The sequence below is a fragment of the Anolis sagrei genome, chromosome 2 (assembly GCF_037176765.1).
Source record: "Anolis sagrei isolate rAnoSag1 chromosome 2, rAnoSag1.mat, whole genome shotgun sequence".
NCBI lineage: Eukaryota > Metazoa > Chordata > Lepidosauria > Squamata > Dactyloidae > Anolis > Anolis sagrei.
The window spans coordinates 78,231,264-78,258,119 of NC_090022.1; the positions used below are offsets into that span (position 1 = coordinate 78,231,264).

The following is a 26,856-nucleotide window of genomic DNA, read 5'->3' on the forward strand; positions in this document are numbered from 1 at the left end:
CTTATGTATGGGAGTCGTCTTATAGGCAGGGGTAGTCTTATACACCTGGAGTCATCTTATAGAGTGGGTGCTGAAACTTCCAATCCAAATTGGAGAATCTGTGGTTGTTACATATTGTGGGGGGAGCTCAAAAATGGCAGTGGCCGCATCCCTGCCGTATGCAGTAACTCTATGAAAACATTAAGGGCAACACTCTACAAGTATGGTAGAAGAAAATCCATTCATCAGGATTCGTGGACTTAATGCGGTCCTGATGCCGAGGTGAAGGGGCGCCTCACCGGGAAGGTGTAAGTGAAGGGCGGAGCAAGCTAGGGCATCTGGGGCACCCGGGGTATGGAAAAAAGAGATAGAATGGCTCTGGGCCCAGAAAAACACACCTCTTTTACCTGTTTGGCCCGCCCTTGTATCCTATTACCATACCTCCTCCTCTGCCTCTCAGATCCCGCTCCTGAAGACCACAGTGAAGTGGTGTAGGAGTGTATGTGTGAGATCTGAGAGGCAGAGAAGGAGGTACAGTAATAGGAAAATTACCTTATTTAAATCAAATCTGATGCTTTTAAAAATTTTATTTGGTGTGTGTTGGAAGAGGGGTAGTCTTATACGGCAAGTATATCCCAAGCTCTATATTTTAACTGGAAAATTTGGGGGTCGTCTTATACGCCCAGTTGTCTTATATGCCGGAATATATGGTATGTTTTCTGATGGTCTTTGGTGACCCCTCTGAAACCTCCTCACGACCCTCCCCCCAGGGATCCCTACCCCCAGATGTACCCTTAGATGTACCCATGCAATATTTTCATGTTGTGACTTCTAGAAGAGCCATTTTATGCTCCAAAAGCAGGTGGTGTAATTTTAATTGTTTCATTCTGGTTCAAAAATATATTTTAAAAAATGTGTGTTTGAGCTCAGACGAAAATGTCAAGTATTATGAGGTGTTATCAATAGCAGTCTATCTACAGTGCTCTTGAGGAGTTTTTCAGCTCAAGGGCTCCTTTTTCTTGTGGGTGACCTCCCATGGGCTTCCTGCCAATATCGGTTAGGCCCTAAAAACTTGGATAGGACCAAAATATTCACTTCAGAATAACTACTATTGAAATGATTTCTTTAGAACTTCAAAGGTCAAATTTAGTGCCTTGAGTTGGGTTTGGAAAGCAAAATATTGTCACTTCAGTAGATTCAAAAGATAGTGCCATGTCCTCCCAGTTAGTAATTGGGCAGTGACAGTTTAAGTCAAGAACCTTCTTGAAACTGGGCACCTTCAAGTGGAGTGCTATGTAGATTGCATTACAATTTTCTGATCTTGAGAACAACCAGACCAAGTCTCTTTTCTAACAGAGAGTAAAGCCAACATACTAGCTAAAACTGACAAAAGCAATTGGAAGACTGAGCTCATTAACACTGGCATCCTGAAATTGAATTTTTGCTTTCAAGCAAGGGTTCCTTCAGTAAGAATGTGACCCCATTTGAGAAAGACCTTTCCTCATTAGCCCATATATACAGTATTTTCTGTTGGTCATGGGGGTTCTGTGTGGGAAGTTTGGCCCCATTCTACCATTGGTGGGGTTCAGGATGCTCTTTGATTGTAGGTGAACTATAAATCCCAGCAACTACAACTCCCAAATGTCAAGGTCTATTTTCCCCAAACTCCATCAGTGATCACATTTAGGCATATTGAGTATTAATGCCAAGTTAGGTCCAGATCCATCAGTGTTTGAGTCCACAGTGCTCTCTGGATGTAGGTGAATTTCAGCTCCAAAATTCAAGATCAATGCCCACCAAACCCTTCCAGTATTTTCTGTTGGTCATGGGATTTTGTGTGCCAAGTTTGGTTCAGTTCCATCATTGCTGGAGTTCAGAATGCTCTTTGATTTTAGGTGAACTATAAATCCCAGCAACTACAACTCCCAAATGACACAATCAATCCCCACCCCCACCCCAACAGTATTCAAATTTGGGCGTAGCAGGAATTTGTGCCAAATTTGGTCCAGTGAATGAAAATACACCCTGCATGTTAGATATTTACGTTACGATTCATAACAGTAGCACAATTACAGTTATGAAGTAGCAATGAAAATAATTTGATGTTTGGGGATCACCACAAGATGAGAAACTGAATTGAGGGATCATGGCATTAGGAAGGTTGAGAAACACTGTTTTATGGCACCTAATGCACAGGGAACTATAAATCCCAGCAACTACAACTCCCAAATGACAAAATCCTGCATATCAGATATTTACATTACAATTCATAACAGTAGCAAAATTACAGTTATGAAGTAGCAATGAAAACAGTTTTCTGGTTTGAGGTCATCACAACATGAGGAACTGTATTAAGGGGTCTTGGCATTAGGAAGGTTGAGAAACACTGACCTAATCCATTATTGTGATAGTCATGGCTGTATTACTAACAAACCAGAATTCAACAAAATGAATAATAGAACCGGTAATCTTCAGCATATTGATGATTCTGCTCCTCATACTTCTGGGCAGTCTCCCCCAATATTTTTCTATGCATTTTTTAAAGCATGCAAGAAAAATAAGGAAGCAACTGTTCAGAACAAGGAAACCTGGGCAACTATTCCTATAAATAAGGAGACTAGTTCTTGCTGCCATAAGCTGAAGCCTGCTGTCCAGGCAGTTAGGCATGTAGTGTATCTCCCAGCTTCCTCTACAAACAGGTGGTTTGGAGGATAATATGGCTGTCAAGTTCCAAAACAACAGAAAGTCCAGTGAAATTTGCAGGCTTAACAAAACCATATTAAAAAAATCAGTTATTTTTCAAGCCATGGGGATAATGGTGTATTTGTGTATCATGCAGGTAATGTATCTGTTTAGTATTGGCTCAAGTTAGAATGGAATTTATCATAGAGATGCTGACTGCTGTCCTCATTCTCATAATGTTTCTCTGCTGTGTGTGAACTGTACATTTTAACTCCCTCTGCTCCAACTCTCTGCTTCTGTCTTTGTACCAATGGATCAGAGTATTTTGATTTGCCAACTGCATATGCATGGGCATTATGTGATACTCTATTCAACTTGAAGTTCCTTTTATAACTCCCCCACCCTTGTGTTTTTTTCTAATCTCCAATTGTTGTCGGTGGTTCTTTTGTCCAAGAGACTGTACAGACCTGTGCAGAAAGCTCCCTCTTTAAAAGAACTTTCCCGTTTAATAAGAAAAGAGGAAACAGGTGGCTGTAGGCAGATGGGAAGTGCAAGAGAACGCCGGGACAATGCTGATTAGCAAGACAAGCCATTTTCTCCACATACCAGCTGTCTTGCTTGTGTGTGCTAGCTGAGCCAGAAGGTGAAAATGAGAAAGGAGGATGACCAGGTGATCATTTCTAACATGTGTGTTTCAGGCAAAGTGATCCTCCTGATTCCATGCTTTCCTCTTACGGCTCTTAAAGCTGGGCCTGACTTCTTGAATTTGATACTCTGTTGGAAATACCTCAGGGAACACCTTTGGCATCTCAAACTTCCCTTTGAATACTGTAGCCCCTCGATACCAAAAAGTCTTGATTTGCATTTGCTAATCAGTTTGAGATAAGGTATGCAATTGTTGTATCACTTGAGCATTGTGTTGTTTTTCTGATGTGTATTAACAACACAATGGCAAGCTTGGAACTAGTTTATCAATTCCATGCACCCCAGCAAGTTTAAAAGCAATGCTTTGGGGGTTTTTGGGGGGGGGGGGTTGGATGCACCCCATGAGGGTCTTCCTCCAGGGGCAAACCAAGAATGGGCAACTTGGAAGCCCCTGAACAGACTCAGAAGTGGAGTGGGAAGATCAAAAGACAACCTGGCAAAATGGCACTACCTAAAAGAATCCCACACCTTGTGTGACTATGGAGCAGAACAGACAACTCCGTCTCTGAATGCTTGTCCAGTATGCCCTGCTTCATGTACAGAGGAATAATTGTTGGAGGCTACAGACAGTGCCATTGCTGTTGCCAGTTTTTAAATATCAAAAGATATTTAGCTGCCTGCTCTCCTTCTATTTTCATCAGTTTTATACGAATTTATGCAGTGCTTTTGATACAAACTAAATAGCCCCAGAGAGTTATTTTAGCTTTTTGACTAATCAACCCATTTACCAAATGACAGTTGAATTCACCAAATGACATATTGTTTCTTGCATTTTATCTTTTTTTTTTTTTAAATGATTTTTATTAAGTTTTTCACAATCCACACAAGGAAAGAGGGGGAACAAAAAACAAGAAGATAGATCAGTAGGAAAGGGATAGGTACACACAGAAAAGAACAAAAAAACCCACCATATCTAACTAACATCTAATACATACAAAACAACTACTCAGACTATTCTAAAATGACTTCCACTCCAACCTCAGGATCTTTTCAAAATATTTCTTCACCTTAATTATCTATTCTTGTCCCATTGTTTTTTCAGCTTTCTTCTCATAATCATATATCAGGGACCAATCTGTCCTCCTCAAAACTCTTCCTTCATTTCTTCTCAACAAAAAAGTTAATTCGTCCATGTCTCTTATTTCTTTAATTTTCTTCCACCAGTCTTCAATACTCGGGACCTCACCATTCTTCCAATATTTGGCAAAAACCATCCTAGCCGCCGTTGTGCAGTAAGTGAATAATTTATCTTCTTTCTCATCCAATTTACAGTCATCATCTGTAAATCCCAGAAGATAATATTCCGGTTTCTTCTTAAAGCTTTTCTTTAATATTTTTTGTAATTCCTCATGAATAATAGACCAGAACTTTGTTGTTTCTTTACATGTCCACCACATGTGGTAAAAAGTGCCTACTTGCTCACTACATTTCCAGCATTTATCTGATACATTTTGATACATATGGCTCAGTCTGCTCGGAGTTAAATACCACCTATAAAACATTTTATACCAATTTTCTTTTAAATCCATAGCATATGTATATTTCAATTTTTTATTCCATATCCTTTCCCATTCCCCAAAGTGGATGGGCCTTCTTATATTTTCTGCCCATTTAATCATAGAGGTTTTCACTTGTTCTGTTTCTGTCATCCACTGGAGCAATTTATTATATAATATTGTAACCGTTTTCCTTTGTGTTTTTAGTATTCTATCCCATGTATTCTCATTCCAATCGAAACCTGTTTTTTGGTCTTGTTTAAAATAATCTTTAATTTGTAGGTAATTTAACCAAGTTATATTGCTAAATAAAGTCTTTAATTGTTCAAATGGTTTCATCTCTGTTGTTCCCTTCACCAATATATCCTTGTATCTTGGCCATGTCCTCCATCCTAGTAGTCTTCTTTGATGCGCCTCCATTGCTGAAATCCATAATGGTGTTGTCTTATAAAAAAGAGCTTTATACCTCATCCATGTCCGTAATAGGGAGGCTCGCACGAAATGATTACCGAAATTTTTCTCCTTCACCTCTCTATTATACCATATATACGCGTGCCATCCCACTCTTAAGTCATGACCTTCTAAGTTTAGGCACTTCTCTTTGTCTAGAGTCATCCAATCCCTGATCCAGGACAGTGCGCAGGCCTCATGATAAGTCTTCAGATCGGGAAATCCCAATCCTCCTCTTGTTTTCTTATCTATTAAGTTCACATAATTAATTAATTTTTCCTTTCCAAACAAATTTCATTAAGTCTTTCTTCCACTGTTTGAACAGCGTTTGACTTCTTATTATCGGTATATTCTGGAACAGAAACATAATTTTTGGTAATACATTCATTTTTATCAAGGATATTCTGCCCAGAAGAGATAGTTTCAGCCGGTCCCAGTTCTGCAAATCCTTTTGGACCTTCTTCCAAACTAATTCATAGTTATTCTTTAAAAGTTGTCCATTTCTGGCTGTGATCCAGACTCCTAGGTATCTAATTTTCTTAACACCTTCTATTCCAACCTGTTGTTGGATCTTTATTTGTTTCTCCTTATTCACATTCTTAAATAAAAGTTTAGTTTTCTTCATGTTCATCTTAAAACCTGCCACCTTTCCAAAATCTTCTATTTTGTTAATCCAACTTTGTAAATTTTTCTCCGGGTTTTCAATTGTACCTATTAAATCATCTGCAAACGCTCGTATTTTGTATTCAAATTTACCAATTTTTGCTCCTTTAATCTTTTCATCTTCTCTGATTTTCTTCATCAGGATCTCCACTGCCATAACAAAAATTAATGGGGAGAGTGGACAACCTTGTCTCGTGCCTTTCGTGATTTCAAATTCTTGAGTCACTTGCCCATTCACTTTTACCTTAGCTTTTTGAAATTCATAAATAGCATTAATTGCATTATTAAATTTCTCTCCCATGTCCAACTCTTGTATCAAAATCTTGAAGAAATCCCAGTTCAAATTGTCAAATGCTTTCTCAGCATCTATTGACAAAAGTGCAAATTCTTTTTGATGATTAATCTCATAATATTCCAAAAGGTCTAGAATGTTACGTATGTTTTCTTTCATATGTCTATTTGGAAGAAAACCTGTTTGTTCTTCGCCAATCCACTTGCTTAAAAAAAGTTTTAATCTTGTGGCCATAATATTTGCAAACAATTTATAATCCATATTTAACAAGGAGATCGGCCTGTAATTTTTGATATCGTTTTCCAGTGATCCTTCTTTATGTATCACAGTTATTTCTGCCTCCTTCCAGGAGTCTGGAACCTTTCAGTATTTTAAAGCTTCGTTCGCTATAACTTTAAAAATGGGTATCAACTGCTGTTTAAACGTTTTATAAAATCCTGCCGTAAACCCATCCGGTCCCGGGGCTTTGTCTGCATTCATTTTACTTATAGCTTTCTCAATTTCCTCTTCTGTTATTTCTTTGTTCAATTCTTCTCTATCTTCATCTGTTATTTTATCCAGTTTCATTTGTCCAATATATTCCATAATATCCTCTTTCTTTATGTCCTCCTTTGTATATAATTGTGTATAGAAAATCCGAAACTCCTCCAAAATTTCTTTGTCCGTTTTCAAATCCTTGTCCTTAGTACTTATTTTAGCAATATGGTTAATTTGCCTCTTTTTTCTAACCTGGTTTGCCAACCATTTACCCGGTTTGTTAGCATTTTCAAAAGTCTGTTGCTTTAGAAATTTCATCTGTCTTGATTGGAATTCCAACTCCACATGATTTTTTTCCTGTTTCAATGTCACCAATTGTTTCTCTATTCGTTTAGATGGATTTTTCTTTAACTCCATTTCTTTTACTGCTATTTCTGCCCTCAACTCGTTTATTCTTTTATTTCTCTCTCTATTCCTTCTTGCTCCTTGTTGAATAAAATGCCCTCTCATGACTGCCTTAAAGGCATCCCAAACCACTCGTGGCTCCATTGAGTCTAATCTATTTATTTGTAAATAGTCCTGGATTAACTTCTTAAAATATTCTTTGTCATCTTCCGTTTTTATTAAGTTCTCATTTAATCTCCATTTTCTATGATAATTTTTTTGATTTACGACCATTTCCAGAGGGCAGTGATCTGATAAGTCTCGTGGCAGAATATTAATCTCTTTCACTTTAGTAGAGAGGTTCTTAGTAATCCAAACCATATCAATTCTAGACCAGGATTGATGTCTATTCGAGAAGAAGGTAAAGTCTCTTTTATCTTTATTTCTAATTCTCCATGCATCTTCAAGATCGAAGTCTTTTTGTAAATCCATAAATTTCTGGGGGAGTTTCCCTCCCTTAAACTTCTTTTTCTTCAAGCTTTTATCTATCTGACAATCGACGACCCCATTAAAATCTCCTGCCAAGATCAGTTCATCAAATTCTGTTTCTTTTAACTTAGTATTTAAGAATTCAGCAAATTTTCTCTTCGGTCCATTGGGAGCATATATATTACAAACCAATATTTTGGAATCTCCAATTATTATTTTCACTGCCACACATCTTCCTTCTGTATCTCTAAATGCCAATTCTGAGTCTATTGAATCCTTTACATATGTAACCACTCCTCTTTTCTTTTTTTCATAGGCCGAATAATATTCCTTTCCTAATTTTTTGTTCGAAAGGTGTGCCACATGTTTATCGCAGATGTGCGTTTCCTGTAACATTATTACATCAAAATTCTGTTTCTTCAGACTCCTCCATACTCTCTTCCGTTTTTGGGGGGAGTTCATACCATTAATATTATTCGAAAAACATTTTATTTGTCTCTCCATCATTTTATTTATCCTTATCTGGTCCCAATCCTGTGTCGCCAAAAGCCAGTTCCATTGTTCCAGTTGCCGATTGTTCCAAACTCTGACCTCCTTTTTCTTCCTTTTTCCGTGGTGTCATTCTCTGTGGTTTTGGTTCTTTTCCTAAAAAGCCATAATCCTTTGGTGATTTATATCTTGCCTTTTTTGCCTTTACTCCTTTCCTTGGTGTAGATAATCTTCTTTCTTCACCTTCCTCTATCTCTGCTTCCTCTTCCTCTTCTTCTTCTCCTTGTTCTTCTTCTTCTTCCTCTTCTCCTTGCTCTTCATCTCCTTCCTTCTCTTTCATAAGTTTTTCATAAAAAATCTTGGCCTTGTGTTCTGTTGTCAACCAATATCTTTCTTCCTTGTATGTCACCATTATCCCTTCTTTTCTTTCCCACCTGAACCTTATCATTCTTTTCTTCAATTCTTCTGTTAAGAAAAAATATTTTCTTCTTCTTGATAAGGTTGCCTGTGGGAATTCCTTCAGAACCGCAATTTTCTTTCCTTTGTAAAAGATTGGTTTTTTATTATTGTTATAAAGCACATCATCTCGTACCTTCTTTCTTGTAAATTTCACTATCACGTCTCTGTCTGTCTTGTTTCTTCTAGAATAAAATGATGATATCCTGTAGACTTGGTCCACTTCCTGTTCTAATTCATCTCCCTCACATTCCAAGCAATCTGCCAGAATTTTGATTATCAATAATCTTACATCTTCTTTGTCATCTTCCATTATATTTCTGAGTCTCAATTGAAAATCCATTTGCATTTGCAGTAGTCTTTCTTGTTCTAGTTCTATTTTTTCCCTTTGTCTATCTAATCCTTTTATTTTTTGTGTCATCTCCTTTTGTGTTCCTTCAATTTTCTCTTTAGAGGCTTTCAATTCCTTTACTTCTCCATCCAACTGTGTTATATCTTTCCTTATCTGTCCAAATTCCTCTTTTATTTCAGTTTTCATTACTTTAAATTCTTCTGTCATTTTGGTAATTATTCCTTCTTGTTTCTTATAATACTCCTCGTGTTTAGTCTTCATTTCCTCCTTCAATTCTGTTTTCAACGCATCTTGTTTCTCCGATATCTTTTTGATCTCTTTTAAAAGGTTATCCATTTTAGGATTTATATCCAATGATCCTCTTCTTAACTCTGCTTTACCTGGAGTTGTCATTTCCCAATTGCCTCTTATTTCCCAAAAATCTTTATTCTAATTTCATCTATTATCAATTATAGTATTAATTTTCAAAGCGAAAGTCCATCAATTTAATTTAATTTCGTAATCGATTGTGATGTAACCAATTTCTTACTTCTTACTTCTTACTTCTTAAAGGTCTTCAATTATTCAATTATTGACAAATTATAAAGTTAGTTCATTCACTCATAATATATCTACCCACTAAAGTTTGATATCTAATACTTTCACTAATTTTAATTAATTTTATTTATTTTATTCTAATTTCCCCCCTTTTAAAAAGGATATGACACTATATTGTCTGAAGTCAATTTCATATAATAATATAATGGCTACAATGTGTTATCAATTTATCACAAATATAAAATTTCTAAAATACCAAATTTCTAATAGGAAGCACAAACTCTTTTCCTCCACTTGGGAGCACCAAAGTTTTAAATTAGTCCTTTACTTATCTATTCCTCTTTATGTATGTTCCTTCAATGATTGTTTGTCATCCAATTCTCCTCCCTATTATAGTAACTTTCATCTGCTTCTCTTCCTGGTCCGATGTCGTCTTCTTCTCTTCCTGGTCCGTCGTCGTCTTCATCTCTTCCTGGTCCGTCGCCGTCTTCTTCTCTTCCTTGTCCGTCGTCGTCTTCTTCTCGTCCTCGTATCTCCTCTCTGTCACTTCTATTTGTGGCTCTTATGCTTGCTCCGCCACTCCTTTGCTCCTCCAATTCTCCCTGTCTTCCAGATGCACAAATTCCTTCTCTGCCAGTCTATAACGTTTTTTCTCTATGATCCAAGATGGCGCCAGCTCTCCTTCCGCCCCGTCACTTCCTCCTTCACTCCTTTCCGGCCCCTCTTGGTTCCTCTCTTTTCTTAGTCCTCCAGAGTCTCCTGCCTTCCTGTTCCTGTTCCGTCACTTCCTTTACTTCATGCAGCCAGATTGTTTATAAAGAAGGCTGGGGTAGACTCAACAATAATGGCGTCAAGGTCGGTGTTGTTTATCTTTCTTTCTTCCGTCTCTGGTTCCAAAGGGAGCCTCCCCTACGATTGCGTGGGGGGCTCTTTATCCTCCTTACTTCTTTTGTAGTAAATTATAATGTATATATAAAAATTAGAGATTAATTTCCATAGATCAACTTATTTTCCATTAATTTAATCTATTTTCGCCAAATTTCCACTTATCCAATTTAGTCCAATTTGCCCAAGTTATCAAATCACCTACATATAATTCATATAATTTATGTTCCTTGATTGTCTTTGTTTTCTGATTCTGTATTCTTTATTCTTATTCTTATTGTTTGTTCCTTCTTCAGCCTTCCTTGTCTTTCTCTTCCCTCCGTTCCTCCCTTCCTTCAGATATTATTAATTGGGAACGCCTTCCCGTTACCTGGGGTTGGGGTCTTTCTTTTTTCCTTTCCCCAGCCGGGGTTTCTTCTATCTTCCTCTTCTTCTATTTTGAGTGGTTTTGGCGGCGGTTAGACAAGCCTTGCGGCTTGATCCTTGCGGGGTGGCTCGCTTCCCCTTCCCGCTCGGACCCTCTCGACCTCTCCTCCTTGAGGGGGGAGAGATCTTTGGGGCCTCAAGCGTCCTTGGGGTTCACGACACCTTTGCACTCAATCCGGCAAAGGGGGGAGCTTTTTTAGCTCTACCTAACCACCCAACGCTGGTCCTCGTCGGGAGCTCCCTCTCGACGAGGCTATCCCGCTATAGCACAGCAGTGAATTGGCAGCATACAGTAACAATGGTGTTACTGTGACTGGCTCTCCTCCTTGCTAGTGAAAATTCTCATTATTCTGTGGCAATAAGGCAGATCTGTATAAGTATTTGTTGCCTGGTTTTATATACCATACATTCCACGCTAGAGTATTTCCATTTGCTTGTCAATAGGTAGGATTTTACTTGGGGTCTTACTGGTTTTGGAGGACAAGTTGCTAGAGTGTAGGTCTGGATGGAACTCTTATGTGAGAACTTTCAAAACCAATCTAGCATATGATCCTCCAAAATGAGAGTGTTGGGTAGGATTCCTTTCCAGGATGGTGTAAAGAGTTCTATTCTTGCTGCATGTATGAAAGTAGTGGGTGCCTCTGCTTTTAAAGTACTTCTTGTTCTCTTTTGTCATATGTGAGCCCACAGTCTTCTCTGTATTCCTGTTTTCCTTTCAATAAATGACAAGAAGAGGTCCTCCTTTCTAATCTAGAGAGCCGATGGCAGTTACAACATGTTCAAAGGGACCAGTGCTCTTCAAGAACCTTGTCCTCCTCCAGATTGAGGTGGAAGCTTTCTGTCGATATTCCTTACTGTATTGCTATGAGGAGAGCAGGGGGTGGAAAAGTGAAGGCTATGAAAATCAGCCCTGTGTGAGATTTATGCATGGTTTTTGTGTTGATCTTTCTCTCTGGTATGTGAAGCAGCCAGGGTGAATCATGCTTCTGACGTGAGCATTATTGCTGGGGCAGATGGCGATTCTCCTGTACCCTTGCAAAATTGGTGGGATGTACATATGATTAACAATACGTAGACATGTTGTAGGCTGTCAGTATGAGAGTCTTCAGCAAAACAGAAATTATTTTCATGGTTAGAGCCAAGAGATGGAATTTTTCCCCTCCTTATGGCTTGGTAACATTGTGCTTGTCGATCTGTGTCTAAAAGCCAAGGGATCTGTAACATAAAGGAGGCTTGTGAAATGTTATTCCTTGCCCTTCTGGGGAACCAACGAGAATGTTTGTACTGTATTCTGTAGATATTGGAAGACTGTTCTTATGTTCTGTGATTGCTGTCACTGCTATAATACTTACTATCCTGTGTGTACCTTCAAGTTACCTATTGACTTATGGTGATCCCATGAATTTCAAAGGGCTTTCTCAGACAAGGAGTATTTGGGCATGTTTTGCTTCTAATCTTTTTGACTTCTACTTTGGAACAAATGTAGAGTATAAATCAAGTGTAGATTAATAAGATATATTGCTTTCTCTTGAGATATATCCTACTGTACCTGCTGGTCTCCCTTCCAAGTACTATCCATGCCTTTCCCCACTTTGCTTCCAAAACCAAAAAGAATCGGGTGCCTTCAGGGTATTTAAGTCTTACTGATCGTTGTGTATGTATGTGCCTTTATGTCACCTATAAATTTATGCTAATCGCGTTGATTTCATAGGGTTTTCTTAGGCAGAGAATGTGAGAGCCATGATGGTGTAGTGGTTTGACTGTTAGACTAGAACATTGGGAGACCAGAGTTCAGATTTCTGCTCAGTGATGGAAGCTCACTAGGTGACATTTGGCATGTCCCATTTGCTTAGTCTCAGATGAAGACAAGAACAAATTCTGCCAAATAAAACCTGTGATAGGTTTGCCATAGGTCGGAAATGACTCAAGGCCACACAATAGCAACAATAAGGAATACTCACTGGTGGTTTTACCTGTTTCCCCGCTAAAATATAGCCTTATGGTCAAAAAATGAGCCATGCTTTAGTGCAGAGATAGGAAACTACCAGATACTGATGAATTGTTATTCCCACCATCTCTCGCCATTATTCAGACTGGCAGCTGCTGATAGAAATTGGAGTGCAACAATATCTGAAATTTGCGTGTTCTCTAGTTATTAAATTTCTCCTCCCCCCTCAACTTCTTTTTATATTGGATTTTTTTTATTGTGGAATAATCATTTTTTTGAAATGCAACTTTTTGTGTAAATAATACAAAGAAGTATTTCATCTATGAAAGTTGCTTCCTTTGCCTTCTGAATTCCATTGCCCCAGTAAAAGGCTTTCTGTGTCTGTATTATGTCATTTTATTATTGTTGCCAAGTGAATTGGGGATTCCAGAAGGAATTTATTTGTTGCTTTTACATCTCCCAGGTGGAGGCACCCAGAATGGTTTATATACCAAAATGATAAAAACAGCCAGTAATACAAGAACAAATAATATCAATGAAAACATCCCAGACCAATAAAATACAAAATATAGCAGTAAAACTTAACACGAAACAGGAGGCAGGACGAGTCAAGGAAAACTATGTGTTGAATATATGTAGAAATATACTAGAAATAGGATGGGAGTAATAGTGAAGCAGGAAGACAGTTGAATTTCTAGGTATGGAGCACAATACATATTATATGCCACACAGGAAAGACCCTCTCATACACATCCCCATGAGTTGGACCTCAGAAGGTAAAGGGACCTTGCTGGATAGCCCAATAGAGTAGACACATTTATGAGGGTGGCGATAATCCTTTGGGTATTGCAATCCTAAACTGTTTTAGGCTTTGCAGGTAATGTTTCAGGTAATGACCAGCACTTCAAATTCCGTCTGAAAATGGATGAATGGTCAGTGCAACTGCTCAACAAGGGGGTAGTATACAAAGATCTGGCCAGTGATTAAATGGCTTGCCTCATTATTCTATGGTCTTAGAGGGCATGTTAAGTGCATTCAAGCTTTCCAATCTAAATATAACTAATGGTTGTTTGACTGTGGGTGTATCCGACCTTTCCAGGAACAGACATAGCTGGTAACCCAGCCCAGGAAACGTGCTCCTGGGCATCACTGTCACCTGAAGATCCAGGAGATAAGCTGCATCCAGAATCATTTCTAATTGCATGCCTGATATTTCAATGAAAGCTTATTCCTGTCTGGGGCAGGCTTATATCCTTTTCCTAGACCACTAGGTATCTTCACAAAGAAATAGAATTTGTGCACTTGGAATGTCTATGCTCAAATCTGGATTTTCATTGCTATGATGTCTTCTCGGCCGGAGATTTCTTGCATCTAGCTGATACACATATTAGTAGTGATGTGTAAACAGATTTCTCTCTTGGAGTACCCTTTCTCAGAAGAGACTTGGAAACACTTTGAAAGTCAATGGAAAATGCAACATTAGTGCCCAAGACACAAAAATACTGGAGCAGGTTTGAAATGCTGTGCTTTCCTTTGCCAAGGGCAGGATCCTGTGGGAAAGCATTACAGCTCTGTTAATTCCAGAGCTGTATTATGAAGTCATATGCGTGCAGGAGTATTGCAGGCAGGGAAGGAGTCATCCGCTTGCTCTGTTTGGGTCATTTGCCAGCTGTGTGCTTAACAGAACGTGCATTGCTTCCACTAATGGTGATGAAATTGATGCCATTGATGAGATGGGGCAAGAAAGTACAGTACAAGATTTGCACTAAAGAATAGATCTTGGGAAGATAATGTTTTAATTTTTACGTAGTTGACTGAACATGCATCACTGTTTGTCAGTATCCTTCTGAACTCTGTCTTATCTTTCATCCTCTTACCTATGGTAATTAGTTATCATGGTGATGGAGGAGCGTGTTTGAAAGCACTTCCAGGCATTAAATAGGTGTGCAAATTGAAACTTACATCAGGAGATAATACTCATTTAAAACAAAACAAAACAAAACAAACAAACATACATACATACATACATACATACATACATATTTATCTGCCAATTTAGTTGCCATACACTTACATGTCTGTTTATCAGAAAGTGAATTGCAAATTCCTTTGGAATGAGAACTTCCATGGGAACTTACGTTCTATGGGAAGGGATCTCATAGGACAACCAGCGTGTTGCAGTGGTTAGAACTTTGGAGTTCAGCTGGGAGCCCCAGATTCAAATTTTACGCCAGAGACAAAGTTGTCACTTATCATCATCATGAGTGATCAGTCGTGGCTGAGCATGATTGTCTTCCAGAGGTAGAGTCTTAGCTGTGAGTCTCTTAAGTGACTGTGGAGACCTGTTCCGGCTCCACATGGTCTTTTACAATGAGGACATGAATTTCCAGATGAAAGATGGTCACAACAGGAGCATAAATTAGCTGCAGGATTTTTCAGAGGCAACACTGATGAATTCTTTCCAGAAGTTAAGAGAGACATTTGTAGATGGTCACAGGTGTACAATAGAGTTGGAAGGACAATAGATTTATAAACAAGCATCTTGGTATCCCTACAATCTTTGTATCCCTGCTTCTGAGCTCATCTGTGTCACAGGGTGGTTGTTGGTGATTAATGGGGTGCATAGAAAATATGTTTGTGCTTCTTAGAGGAAAAACAGGATAAAATTTGACAGGCAGCCAGAAAAATTGTGGAATGCCAAATAAAGAGCAGAGAAAGGAGAGGGATAAAAAAGGGGGTGGTGGCAGAACTGTTAGGCATACACGTGCATTTAACACACACAATGAGAGGTGATATAATATTGTGAGATACTTGATCCGTCACTGAGTCTATGAAGCCTTTTTTCAACCATTTGCTTCTGTGCTGTGCCTACCAATGTTTCAAGCCCTGTTGGTACCTATATGTACAACTGTCAGACTGAAAGAGCCACATTATTTTTTTTGTCTTGCCTTAAAACTCTGGTTCAGTTCCTGTATGTGCTCACTTCCTGCAGATTCCAAAGAAGTGGTGTGTTATTGAGGTCCAGCATCACCTTTTGCCTTGTCACCATCCCCAATGCGACCATGGGAACTGGCAGTGAATAGGTGGCCTCCTTTTGTCTCTTTGGAGCAGCGACGATTCCCAGGGGGAAGCTGTGGCAGTCCAGCACATCTCAGGAGAAGGTACCACCCCATCCTTTCTTAATTCTGTCAATCATTTGCACCAGAGAGTTTCAGGGCAGGCATTGAAAAATCCAAGGGCTCTATGTGCCTTTTTATCATAAATGTTACATATATTGTTTCTTCCCATTCTGGGTGCAACTGCATGATAGCCAATGCATGATGTTTTTAATGTAATTGTACTATATAATTTAATATTAAAATGAACCACCAGATTCTGGACACTCTTTGTGCACCAACTCTCACCTTTTTCCCCCTCTATAAATGCTCATGGGAAGCCCTCTGAACTATTCACAACTTGCTACTCGCAGTTTCCAGGTCTACTAACTCAGTAGACCTGGAATAGATGAGAATACACATACAATCCTTTAACTGTATGTATTCATAGAAATACTTGAACAAAGTTGATTAATTAGTTGCTTAAGGTGTCTTAGAGATCTTGCCTTGATCTAAAATGTGGGTGGTCTAATTTGTGTATTTCCTTGATAATCATGCAGATTTTTGTACCTTCCAGAAGTACAAACTGAAAGGTGCAGAAATCAGCATGATTACCAGATTGTAAAGTTCTGACTCAAGCACTGGAGTAATCTCTCGAGGAGCATCTATGACAAGCCTTTGTTTCATAATCATAGTATTTCTTCTTCCTTGCCCTGTAGTCTAATTCCCCGGCAGGCCTACAGGGGCCTCTAGCAAGCTTTTCTTCCAAGCCCTTCACCTGGAAGTTTTCATGAAGAGGAAAATTGAGGTTCCATTTATGGTTGCTCTGCCCCCCATCATATGGGAAAATCATAAGACAAGTAAAGTTGGTTGGGGTCACAACTGCATTTACATAGACTGGCAGAGAGTGGTTTGCTTCTCTCCTCACCCCCAGAGGCAAAAGCTTATGTGTGAACTAGCACTCATAGGCACTACCAGTCAGTGCTGCCCCCATCCATTGCTATATTTTCATACTGCTTCACTTCAAAATGCAAATCAATACCAGGAAGATCAGATGAATCAAAATTTTCTCTTTCCTCCTCCACAATGGAGGGCACACTATATAAGAGGCACGATTAACTCCAGAAGACCTTGAATAACTACTAATGCTGCAATTAAATGCACTTTTGTTTATGAGCAAATCTTGCTGAATGCAGCAAGACTGTTTTCTAAACAAACAGGGGTGTGTTCTAAACACGGCATTTATCCAATGAAGGTATCTTCAAAATTTATTGGGGGAAATGGCCACTCTCACTCCTCTAATGGAGGGTAAATTCCCCCCTCCCCCCATCTTCACGCACACTTCTGCCTCAGAAATTAATAAGCAAGTTTGGCTTGGAATCTACCATCTCTGGGAGGATGTTGGGGGCATGGCTTCTTAGTAGTGGGATGAGGTTGATAGTGCACATTGTCCTACCACCTCAAGGAATAGAGCAGAACAGCTTTACTTGGCTTGTTGAAAAGGACTGATCAAAAACCAAACCATGGCAGTATTGCTGCATAGCCTCCATGTTCAATGTTGTGACTGAATTTTTTGCTGTGATTTTGCTGCCTCAGTAGCTGGTTTCTCTATATCTGTCCCTTGCCCACCTGCTCGCTTGGGCTCCCTCCATATTGCTGGCCCAGCCCTGTTGTCAACATGGGTGTATTTTTAGCTGTGAGTTCAGCATAGATAAGTGGCTGGCCCCTAGGGTCACCCCTCTATATTTCTCTCCCCCCAACTGGCTCCACAGCCCTCCTTTCCAGCACCACTGGGGCCGACGCGAGCGACCTCTGCAAACTCTCCTAGCCCAGGATGAGAACTACTTGCACCCGGCTTTTTTCCAGCAGCAACAGCCACAGCCACAAGTCCCTGTAGATGAGCACCCGGCGTACGTTCTGGCCAATACGCCACCACGAATGCTTCACCCGGCTGCACACCCACCCCACCAGCATCCATTCATGGTGGATCTCCATGAGCAGGTAGGGACATTCTGCATGTGTTTCGGGGGTGATGTGGTAGATATGTTCTCGGTGTAATGAACAGAGGTTGGAAACTTGTTTCAGTCAATACAGTAGGGGTTACCTGTGGCCCTCTAGATATTCTTGGATTATAAGCACCAGCATTCCTCAGCATTAGCTATGCTGACTAGGGCTGATAGGACTTGCAATCCAGCAATAGTTGGAAGCTTCATGATCCTCACTGATGCAGTAGAGAAATTGTGATATAGCTTTGCCTAGGTCCTGGGTTTATCAAGGACATTCAAGTAAGACAAATGGCCTTTTTAAAGCATTCTTCCATAGGAGAGATAGAAGAGTGTTAATACTGAGTCTAAAAGGTTTGAAATCTAAGCAGAGTTTATCCTAATCCGTATTGGAATGGGAATATGGAGATCTCTGCATAGGACTGGGAAAGAACTGAGAGGTATTGAGAGTCAGCATTGCAAAGAACTAGAGACCAATGTCATAACTCAATTAAGAAAAATATTTATATTCCTGTGAGATACTAATGATTGAACCCAGGACCTTTCACATGTGAAAATGAGCTCTGAGTCTGAGTTTTAGTGCCTTTTAATATACAAGTACCATTCCTAGCAAATGACTATATGTCAAGTAACAGGCTTTGAATGGGATATTGCTTTCCCAGGCCATTAAAGTGGGAAGGGCAAAGAATAGAATTGTCTAAGATCATTGCATTATTTGAATTTTTTTGCTTACAGAGGTTTGTACAACAATAAATGGAACTCTTCTTGAAGCCTTCGTCTCTATGATCCAGCCAGCATGCAAGTTCTGTATGTTGACTTGAAAGAATGGGCATTCAACAGACAGAACTTGTTTGCTGGCTGTATCAGAGTGAGGAAACGCAAAAGAGGCTTGTAAGTGCAAATATGTCCTAAAGTAGGCGGTGTTCTTCTAACATTGACTTAAATTAAATGGTTACTGTGTATTTTAATCAATTACATAATTAATTTTACATTTATATTTACAATATTTCTCTCAGTATGAGGACTCATGGCAGTCCCACAACACGAATAAAAATATATACATCTAAAAGCAATAATGATGCCTGACATTAAAACACAATGAAATAGTTAATACTAAAACAACAACTGAATTAAAATTGTTTAAGAGTGCATAAATAACTCCATCCCATTAGAACTCTGTTTCTCACTAAATCATTAGATGGTTGTGCTGCTTATGGCTCTGTTATGTATGTCATAACAGAGCCATAAGCAAGGCTCTGGGTTCATTGGTATCTCATGGAATCACAGGATCTTTCTTTTGGTGAGTCAAGCCATTGGTCCTTCTGGTCTGACATTTTCCCTGGCAGTCCCCCATTCAAATACTGATTAGACCCATCCCTTAGCTTCCAGAATCACTAGAGATTCGGTGTAGTATTTTTGTTGTCTCCAGTTAAAATATTGAGATATTCAACTAACATGGAGGGGAATGACCTTTGTCTGATATCCTGGAGGGCACTGGCTTAGACATAGAGCAATAATTTAAACAAGCATGTGTTCTTGCCGGTTAGGATCAGACTGAGACCTTTAGATCTGGGTTCAGTAGTTTTTTGGGGTTTTTTTTTAACTGCTTTCAACCTACTGCACTTAGGCCTTCTTTCTTCATATATAATCCAATCATTCTGAGTAGATGTTAGGTTGTTTCATTTTCCAATTATTATGATTTCTACAATTCACATATATTTGTTTAGGTTGTAGTAATGTACTTAGTTTAGTGCCAGATTAAAATCTTTTTCTACAACATTTGGGATTGTCAGTCATATTGAGAGGCTAGGTGGAATCTAAAGATGTACATGTCTACCATCTAGAACTCCTAGTGCAAACCAAGGAAGAATGTCGTTTCTGTCTCCTACATCTCTTGCCCTGCACTTTTGATTTCCGTTTCTGAGTTTCCTTGCATTGGTTGCATTCAGAAGGGTATTCTGTACAACCAGTTCCAGGTTTGATGTACTTCCCCAGTTTTCAGGGATGTCTTTAGGACATGTGAAGAACATCCCCTTTTGCTTTATCCAACATTAGAACATCTAAGACCATAGGTCTTTCTGTAGTAAATGGGATGGGATTTGTGATGTCACATCTTCCCTTCCAATGTAGTATCAACAACCCTCTAACTTTAAATCAAAAACATACTATATAACTTTGAGCACCTTCCCATGGATCATAAGGTTACAGCTTAGGCCACTGCAGTCTCATCTAGTTAATAGTTTTATCCTTTTCAGTTTTACTGTGCATTTATATTGTGTTAATAATAAATTGAATATTAATTCAGTATTCAGGTTCAATAATTCATACTACTCTGAAATCCATGTTTGGATGAAGTAATGTGTAATAAATTCTTAAAATAAATAAATCAATATATATATTGGAAAGCCTTTCTATACTCCAGCATGTTTTATTTGGGAAGGGCAGAGGAAATTAATTAAAAAGACATGACTGGAATGGGGACTAGGAAATAGGGCATTCTGCAGAAAACCTGCCCATACTGCTATAATCCCTAGAAACTGAACATTTGAACACATAGTTTGAACATGTCAAGGAAAGGCCAGCTTTTAGTCTTCCAAAATTTGGGCTTAATTTTTGGAGTACGAGGAGGCAGCAGTCACTGAAAATGAATGCTGGGAGTTGCTGTCCAACATCCTAAGGGGGGGGGGGTCTACAAGCCGGCAGACTCTGGTGCAGAGGGAGGAGTGGGGTTGTGCCATCTGGTCCTTCACCTGCATGAGTAACACATTCAAAATCTATATGTATATGAGGTATATGCTAAGTGCATCTAGGACAATAGTTCCTAAACTTTGGTCCTCCAGTTATTTTGGACTTCAACTCCCAGAAATCCCAGCCAACTTATCAGCTGTTAGGAATTGTGGGGTCTGAAGTCCAAAATACCTGGAGGATCAAAGGTTGGGAACTACTGATTTAGGAAGTATAGCAAAAACCAGCTGATTACATCAAGGTCATTTTAATCTGTAGTCTGTTCTTTTGGTCTAAGACAGATGGAAAAATCTGCCCATATGTTTGAAATTGTTTATTCTTGAGCATTAGTTCAAAGTGAAAGGCATGGGTCCCTAGGAAATAGAACCTTTGCCATAACCTTTCTGATTTATTTGTACTATTAATTTGGCCCCCTAGTGGGATGGGGCTGTTTCCATGGCAACACCTACACAGATGCTGCTGAAATTCTGAAGGACGGCTGTCTCCAGGTCTGATGAGTCTGGGGTTTGGCTCCCCAGAGGTTGAGTCAGCGCCCTGTCTGTCCTTTCTTGTCCTTCAGTGACAGGTGGAAACCTGCCTTGTGTTCCTCAGAGTCATGCCACCCCCTCATACAGCTTTAGAAACAGCTTCTAGCTACAAGGTGAGGGAGCCTAAGGACCCGTGAAGGTGGTTGGACCCCTATCAGCCCAAGATAGTATGGTCATGGGGCCCTGAGATCATCTGGAGGGAGAAGACCTTCTATCATTCCCACCTCCTCCACAGCACTTGGTCAAAAGAAGGACTTCTTGGTGGCTGTTCCTGGTCTCTGGCACTCTATAATATTTCCTTCCTACCATCCTTCTGTCAGCAAGATAAACCTTTCAGCTTCCACAACAGAAAGCTTTTAAAGACTAGGCTAAGTGGTGCTGTATTGGTTTAAACTGAACTGTTTCTAATTGTTTAATCTTTTTAATTGCACTTTATTATTTTAAGTAGAATTTTGAAATGCTTAAATAGTGACTTCAGTCACTGTTTCACATTCACTGAGGTTAGGGGGCACAAGTCCCCCATGAAAGTGAAAACGAAATTGCAAATAAACTAATGACTTTTTTTTAACGTGAAAGAATATCTCTCTATGAATGCCTTCCAACACAACTATATATTCAGCTTTTGCTGGAAGCTGACCTTGGAATCGCATTGGAGGACCTAGAGATTCCTTGAGAGATATTCTTTCTAGAGATCTCTAGGTCCTCCAGCATAAAGAGAGGAAGTTGACTATAGAGTCAAACTGGAAAACCTAGAGATTCCTAGAGAATAATTTTTTTAATCAAATCCATAAATAATCAAATCCACAACAGTCAAAACTGCAAATGTGGTTTTAATTCTGTAGTTTTAATTCTGCTTTTAGTTCACTCTGTGTTTGTTTTTAACCACGTTTCTCTTTAAAATTGTAAGTTGCCTTGGATCCAGATTTTGTGAAGAAAGCAAGATACAAATAAACATGATGATATTTTGTGTGTGTGTCAGGAGCAACTTGAGAAACTACAAGTTGCTTCTGGTGTGAGAATTGGCCATCTGTAAAGATGTTGCCCAGGGGATGCCCAAATGTTTGATGTTTTACTATCCTTGTGGGAGGCTTCTCTCATGTCCCCACATGGGGAGCTGGAGCTGACAGAGGGAGCTCAGCCCGCTCTCTCTGGATTTAAATCTGCTTGCACAAGGGTTTAACCCATTGTGCTACCAGGGGCTCCTGTGATTATGGTGATGATCAGAGATTTGACCAACAACATGTCAAGGGTCTCAACTTTTCTTTTGTTCTGATTCTTTTGGGGGGGGGCAACATACAATTCCACACATTTTATAATGCTTAGGGCCTCCTTACCAGTCCTGTTTTGTCTCCCTGTTTTTGTGCATCATTCCCTGCATAGCTGGCTCCTGTGCTGAGGATTATGACCTGCATAGTTTTTAGTTTGGCCATGTTCCAAGCTGCCTTGAGCCAAAAGTTAAAGCTAGCCAAAGACTGTGTGTTCCTGAAGCTGACCTGCTTTCAGGCTGGTAGAGGGACTGATGGAGACGCCCACTCCAGAGGTGCACAGCACAAGGTTGGGAGCATTTTACGCTTTAACTAGGAAGGGTCTCAAGCCAATGAATCATCTCCGTCTGGAAATTGTGTTTTTTGAACCCAGTGGCAACAAACAGAAATACCTGTTCAGGGGTACTGTGCAATATAGAATTATGTTATAAACTATACATATGATATAGAGTGAAAATATGACTCTGGAATATCCCTATTACAAACCAAGCTATGAACTTGTTTTCCAGTGGCAGAGACATACTTTCATTTCTAGTTCATGGGGCAGTAGTTGGAGATGCCACAGCTACAAGAGAAGAACCTACAAGCAGTAGAAATATGCTACTTACAGGATAACGAAAAGACCCAATTTCAAAGCATAAAATAATAACTAATGAAATACAATGTAACATTAGTAGGTGAGAACTTATGGTGAAATGTCCTAGAAGTTCTAATTGCTTGAGGAGTAATTGGTCCTTCTCTAAGAGATCATCTTGATGCAGAACAACAGCAAGTCATGCACTGTATAAAGTTCTGCTTTTAATTTAGGATGTGTGGTCTGAACTATAGTCAGTCCTCGACATTTGTGATTTTAATTTTTGCTGATGTGATTATTTCTGGATTTGATTTGTATGTTCTCTCTAGGAAACTCAATCAGTAGTTGATCATAGAGTTACTCTAAGGGACCTAAAATTTCCTAGACAGGTGTTGTCTCATGTTTAACAAAACTCATATTCTTTCTTCTTAGCAGTTTTTCCACTTTTGTGAGTGTCTTGCACCCCTAACACCAGTAAAAGTGGAAGGCCTGCTGTAGTCTCAAGATTCAATTATTCATTCAGGGATTTTACAAGGTTTTTATACCTTTTGGAGCTTCAACATCACAACTTTTTGAAAGCACACTAATAAAAAATGTAGCCCTGGTCTGATGTCCTTTCTCAACATGGCTCCAGTTGCCTGGGGGAGGAAGAGGGGCAGTGCCGGGCATGTTTCCTAACCCTGCCATGTCACCAGCTTTGTAGATATTTGGGGGCTGGACTTCTGCTGTGGGGGGCCTTCTGAAATGTGTGATCTTTGTCTTTGCTCTCCCCCTCATCCTGTAAGGCTTGTACACATGAAGAAGACTATAGGATCAGTCAAAAGGAGTCTTAGTTCTTTGAGCAGGGATAATCAGAGTGAAGCTTTCCAAACGTTGCTGAATGGTGGTGCCAACCATTCTTCACTGTTGCTAGAGATAATGGGATTTGCAGTCAGACAACATTTACAGACCCAGCAGTAGAGGAAGCCAAGCACCTTAGTTCATTCGAAATATACAAAACCTGATATTTGAACCCCAACTCCTAGACTCCTCCAGTCTACAACATTTAATCAGATATTACTTTATGACTGTCTGATGGTTATATTTTATACATAATTTTAAAGAGCGGCACCTGTTCGTTATGTTTTTCATTACTTCTAGAGTGTCCACATCTGCATTTTTTGTTTGTCTTTTTGATGATTTGTGATAATCTCTTTCATTTTTGCATGCCAGAATGAAATCTGGCAGCCTTGCTAGTTGGACACCAATATACAATGCTTGACGGAACTCTCTTTGGACCAGTGACCAGTACTTTCATTTCTTTTGTTTCTTAGCTTGAATTCTGTTCTGCTGTACTCTGCTGAGGGCTAAGCTGGAGACAGGGAAAGAAGGCAGTAAAATTGGGGGAAACTGATGCAAGGAGATGTGACTTGATTCTCTTCCTTCCTTCCTTCCTTCCAGGTGCATCAGGGAGCTGTCCCTCTCTCCTACACGGTGACCACCGTAACAACACAAGGCTTCCCCATTCACACAGGCCAGCACATTCCTGGTTGCAGTGCACAGCAGCTCCCAGCATGCTCAGTGATGTTCAGCGGACAGCATTACCCTCTCTGCTGCCTCCCACCCCCCGTGAGTCCAGGGCACGGACAGTGGTTGGCAAAGTGTCACTACTCTGTATTCTTTTAACTTGTGACAAGTTTTGGCTGGGTCTGTTTTGCTGCTAATCAGATTCTGCCTTTTTCATCTTCTGCCTTTCAGACCCTGGTCCTAAAGATGTGGCTTATGGCCCTTTCTTATGGGACTCTCTTGTTCTCTTTCCTCTTACAGCTGATCCAGGCCTGTGCCATGCAGCAGCTCCCTGTCTCCTACCAAACATTCCCACCACTCATTTCCAGCGACCATTACATCCTGCACCCTCCGCCGCCTGTGCCACCACATCAGCCTCCACATATGGCTCCTCTCAGCCAGTTTGTCCCACTCCAGCCCCAGCATCCTCGCATGGTAAGTTTCTTTGGATAAACTAAGAGGAAATTAGCAGGAAAAAACTTGTTTCCTGACATTCACAGGTCTATGGTGCAGGTTATCACCTACAAAGCCCTAAATGGTTTGTGACCCGCCTACCTTCGAGACCGGATCTTTCTCCATGGACCAGCCTGAGCTCTTAGATCCTTGGGGGAGGCTCTCCTTTCGCCCTTGCTATTATCACAGGCTTGTCTTGTAAGCACAAGGGATAAAACCTTCTCCTCTGTGGCCCCCCGACTCTGGAACTCATTGCCCGGTGAGATTAGAAACTTTAAAGAGGGATCTCAAAACCTGGCTTTTCCAATGTGCTTTTGGAGAGTAGTCATACTATCATACACAGTTGCTTCCCCTCAATGGTTTTTTGTCCCCAGAGTATATTTCCCCACCTGTATGAAGGTCTATTTTTATGACCCCATTCCTTTATGAGTTTCTCCCTCACAAACAATCTGCTCTATCCCTGTCCCATCCTGATTTTAGTATTTTTAGTATTTTAGTTTTTCTTTTGCACATGTGGCCCGCTCATTGTTATTTTATTTTATTGTGTATGATTTTGCTTTATTGTAGTTTTTTTGTACTCATATGTTGTATGTATTTTACTGTGTTGTTATTGTGTTTTGGTTTTATTTTATTGTAATATGCTGTTGGGCTTGGCCTCATGTAAGCCACCCCGAGTCCCCATTGGGGAGATGGTGGTGGGGTATTAAATAAAGTTTATTATTATGGTTATAAAAGATTTTTGAAGATGTCATTGTCGTTACCATGAAGCATAGCATGCAGGCTAGTAGCTCTTTAAAGTTGTGGTTGTCAGTGCCCCTGCCCTAGTAATATCAACTCAGACTGACAGCGATTTCCCAGAGTTCCAGAAAGCCACCTTTATACACATAATAGTGTATAGATAAGGAGCTGTTATTGAGAAGAGAGAGGAATACTTAAGTGAATGCTGTTTGGTGAAATGTTTGAGGAGAAGTTGCAATGAAGAATGTGACAGGGGTCCTGATTCTGATTGTCACAGCCTCACTTGGGACACAAGGATGAACATCATCCTTCTTGTATCTCAGTCATCAACTGCACTGACATCCTCCCTTGTTCAGGGTGGCTACTGCCTATTAAGATAAGCTTGAAGGGGTATTTATCATCATGGTAATAGTGCCACAATTGTGGCTGCATAGTCTTCATACAGAGCAGTTACTGATCTGTAATGGTGCCCCCAGTGGTGCAATGGGTTAAACCTTTGTGCAGGATTGAAAACCAACAGGTCGGAGGGTAGAATCCGGGGAGAGTGCAGATGAGCCTCCCTCTGTCAGCTCCAGCTCTCCATGCGGGGACATGGGAGAAGCCTCCCACAAGGATGGTAAAACATTAAAAAAAAAAAAACCATCCAGGCATCCCCTGGACAACGTCCTTGCAGACAGCCAATTCTCTCACACCAGAAGCAACCTGCAGTTCCTCAAGTCGCTTCTGACATGAAAAAAACCCCTTGATCTGTAATTAAGTTATGAACTCATAACTGCAGTACTGAATGCCAACCATTATTTGTACAGTATAAGCAGGTACAGGTTCTAGCGCTTATTCCAATATTTTTAATAAGGCATATCCATTTCCCTTGATCTCTTATATGGTGTTTCCTGTTGTCCAGAACCTGCAGTCAATCAGGTTAGCAACTAAACCCAAGTAGGTCTAATGTGATCTTATCTACCAAATGCAATATATCTGTTGGATGGTTTGAACTAAAAATTAATATTTCCACTGTGGCAATATTATGCCTCTGTGGCATCTGTCCCATTTCTGCACTATGTCTGGGGAGACGGTTTATTTATTTAAAGCATTTTTGTCCTGCTCGTCAGCTGAAAAGGCTTCCAGAGCAGCCAATAAAAACAAGACCATCCCAGCTTGCACTCTAAATGACATAGCACTGAAAGAGAAAAGAATGAGGAAG

General features: G+C 39.9%; 1 protein-coding gene across 4 annotated transcripts in view; it reads left to right on the top strand.

Moving 5' to 3' along the window:
* The window catches only part of RNF44 (ring finger protein 44), an 88,206-nt gene that overhangs the window by 42,921 nt on the left and 18,429 nt on the right, over nt 1–26,856 (top strand). For 3 of the 4 annotated variants that reach the window (XM_060765593.2, XM_060765594.2, XM_060765595.2), the window contains exons 2-5: nt 15,703–15,871; nt 17,578–17,806; nt 24,360–24,527; nt 24,726–24,899. In XM_060765593.2, coding sequence (XP_060621576.2) covers nt 15,765–15,871; nt 17,578–17,806; nt 24,360–24,527; nt 24,726–24,899 — 678 coding nt within the window. In that variant the 5' untranslated portion in view covers nt 15,703–15,764. Of the gene's footprint in view, nt 1–15,702; nt 15,872–17,577; nt 17,807–24,359; nt 24,528–24,725; nt 24,900–26,856 lie in introns of those variants that run through there. The other variant, XM_060765596.2, reaches the window with a different exon arrangement.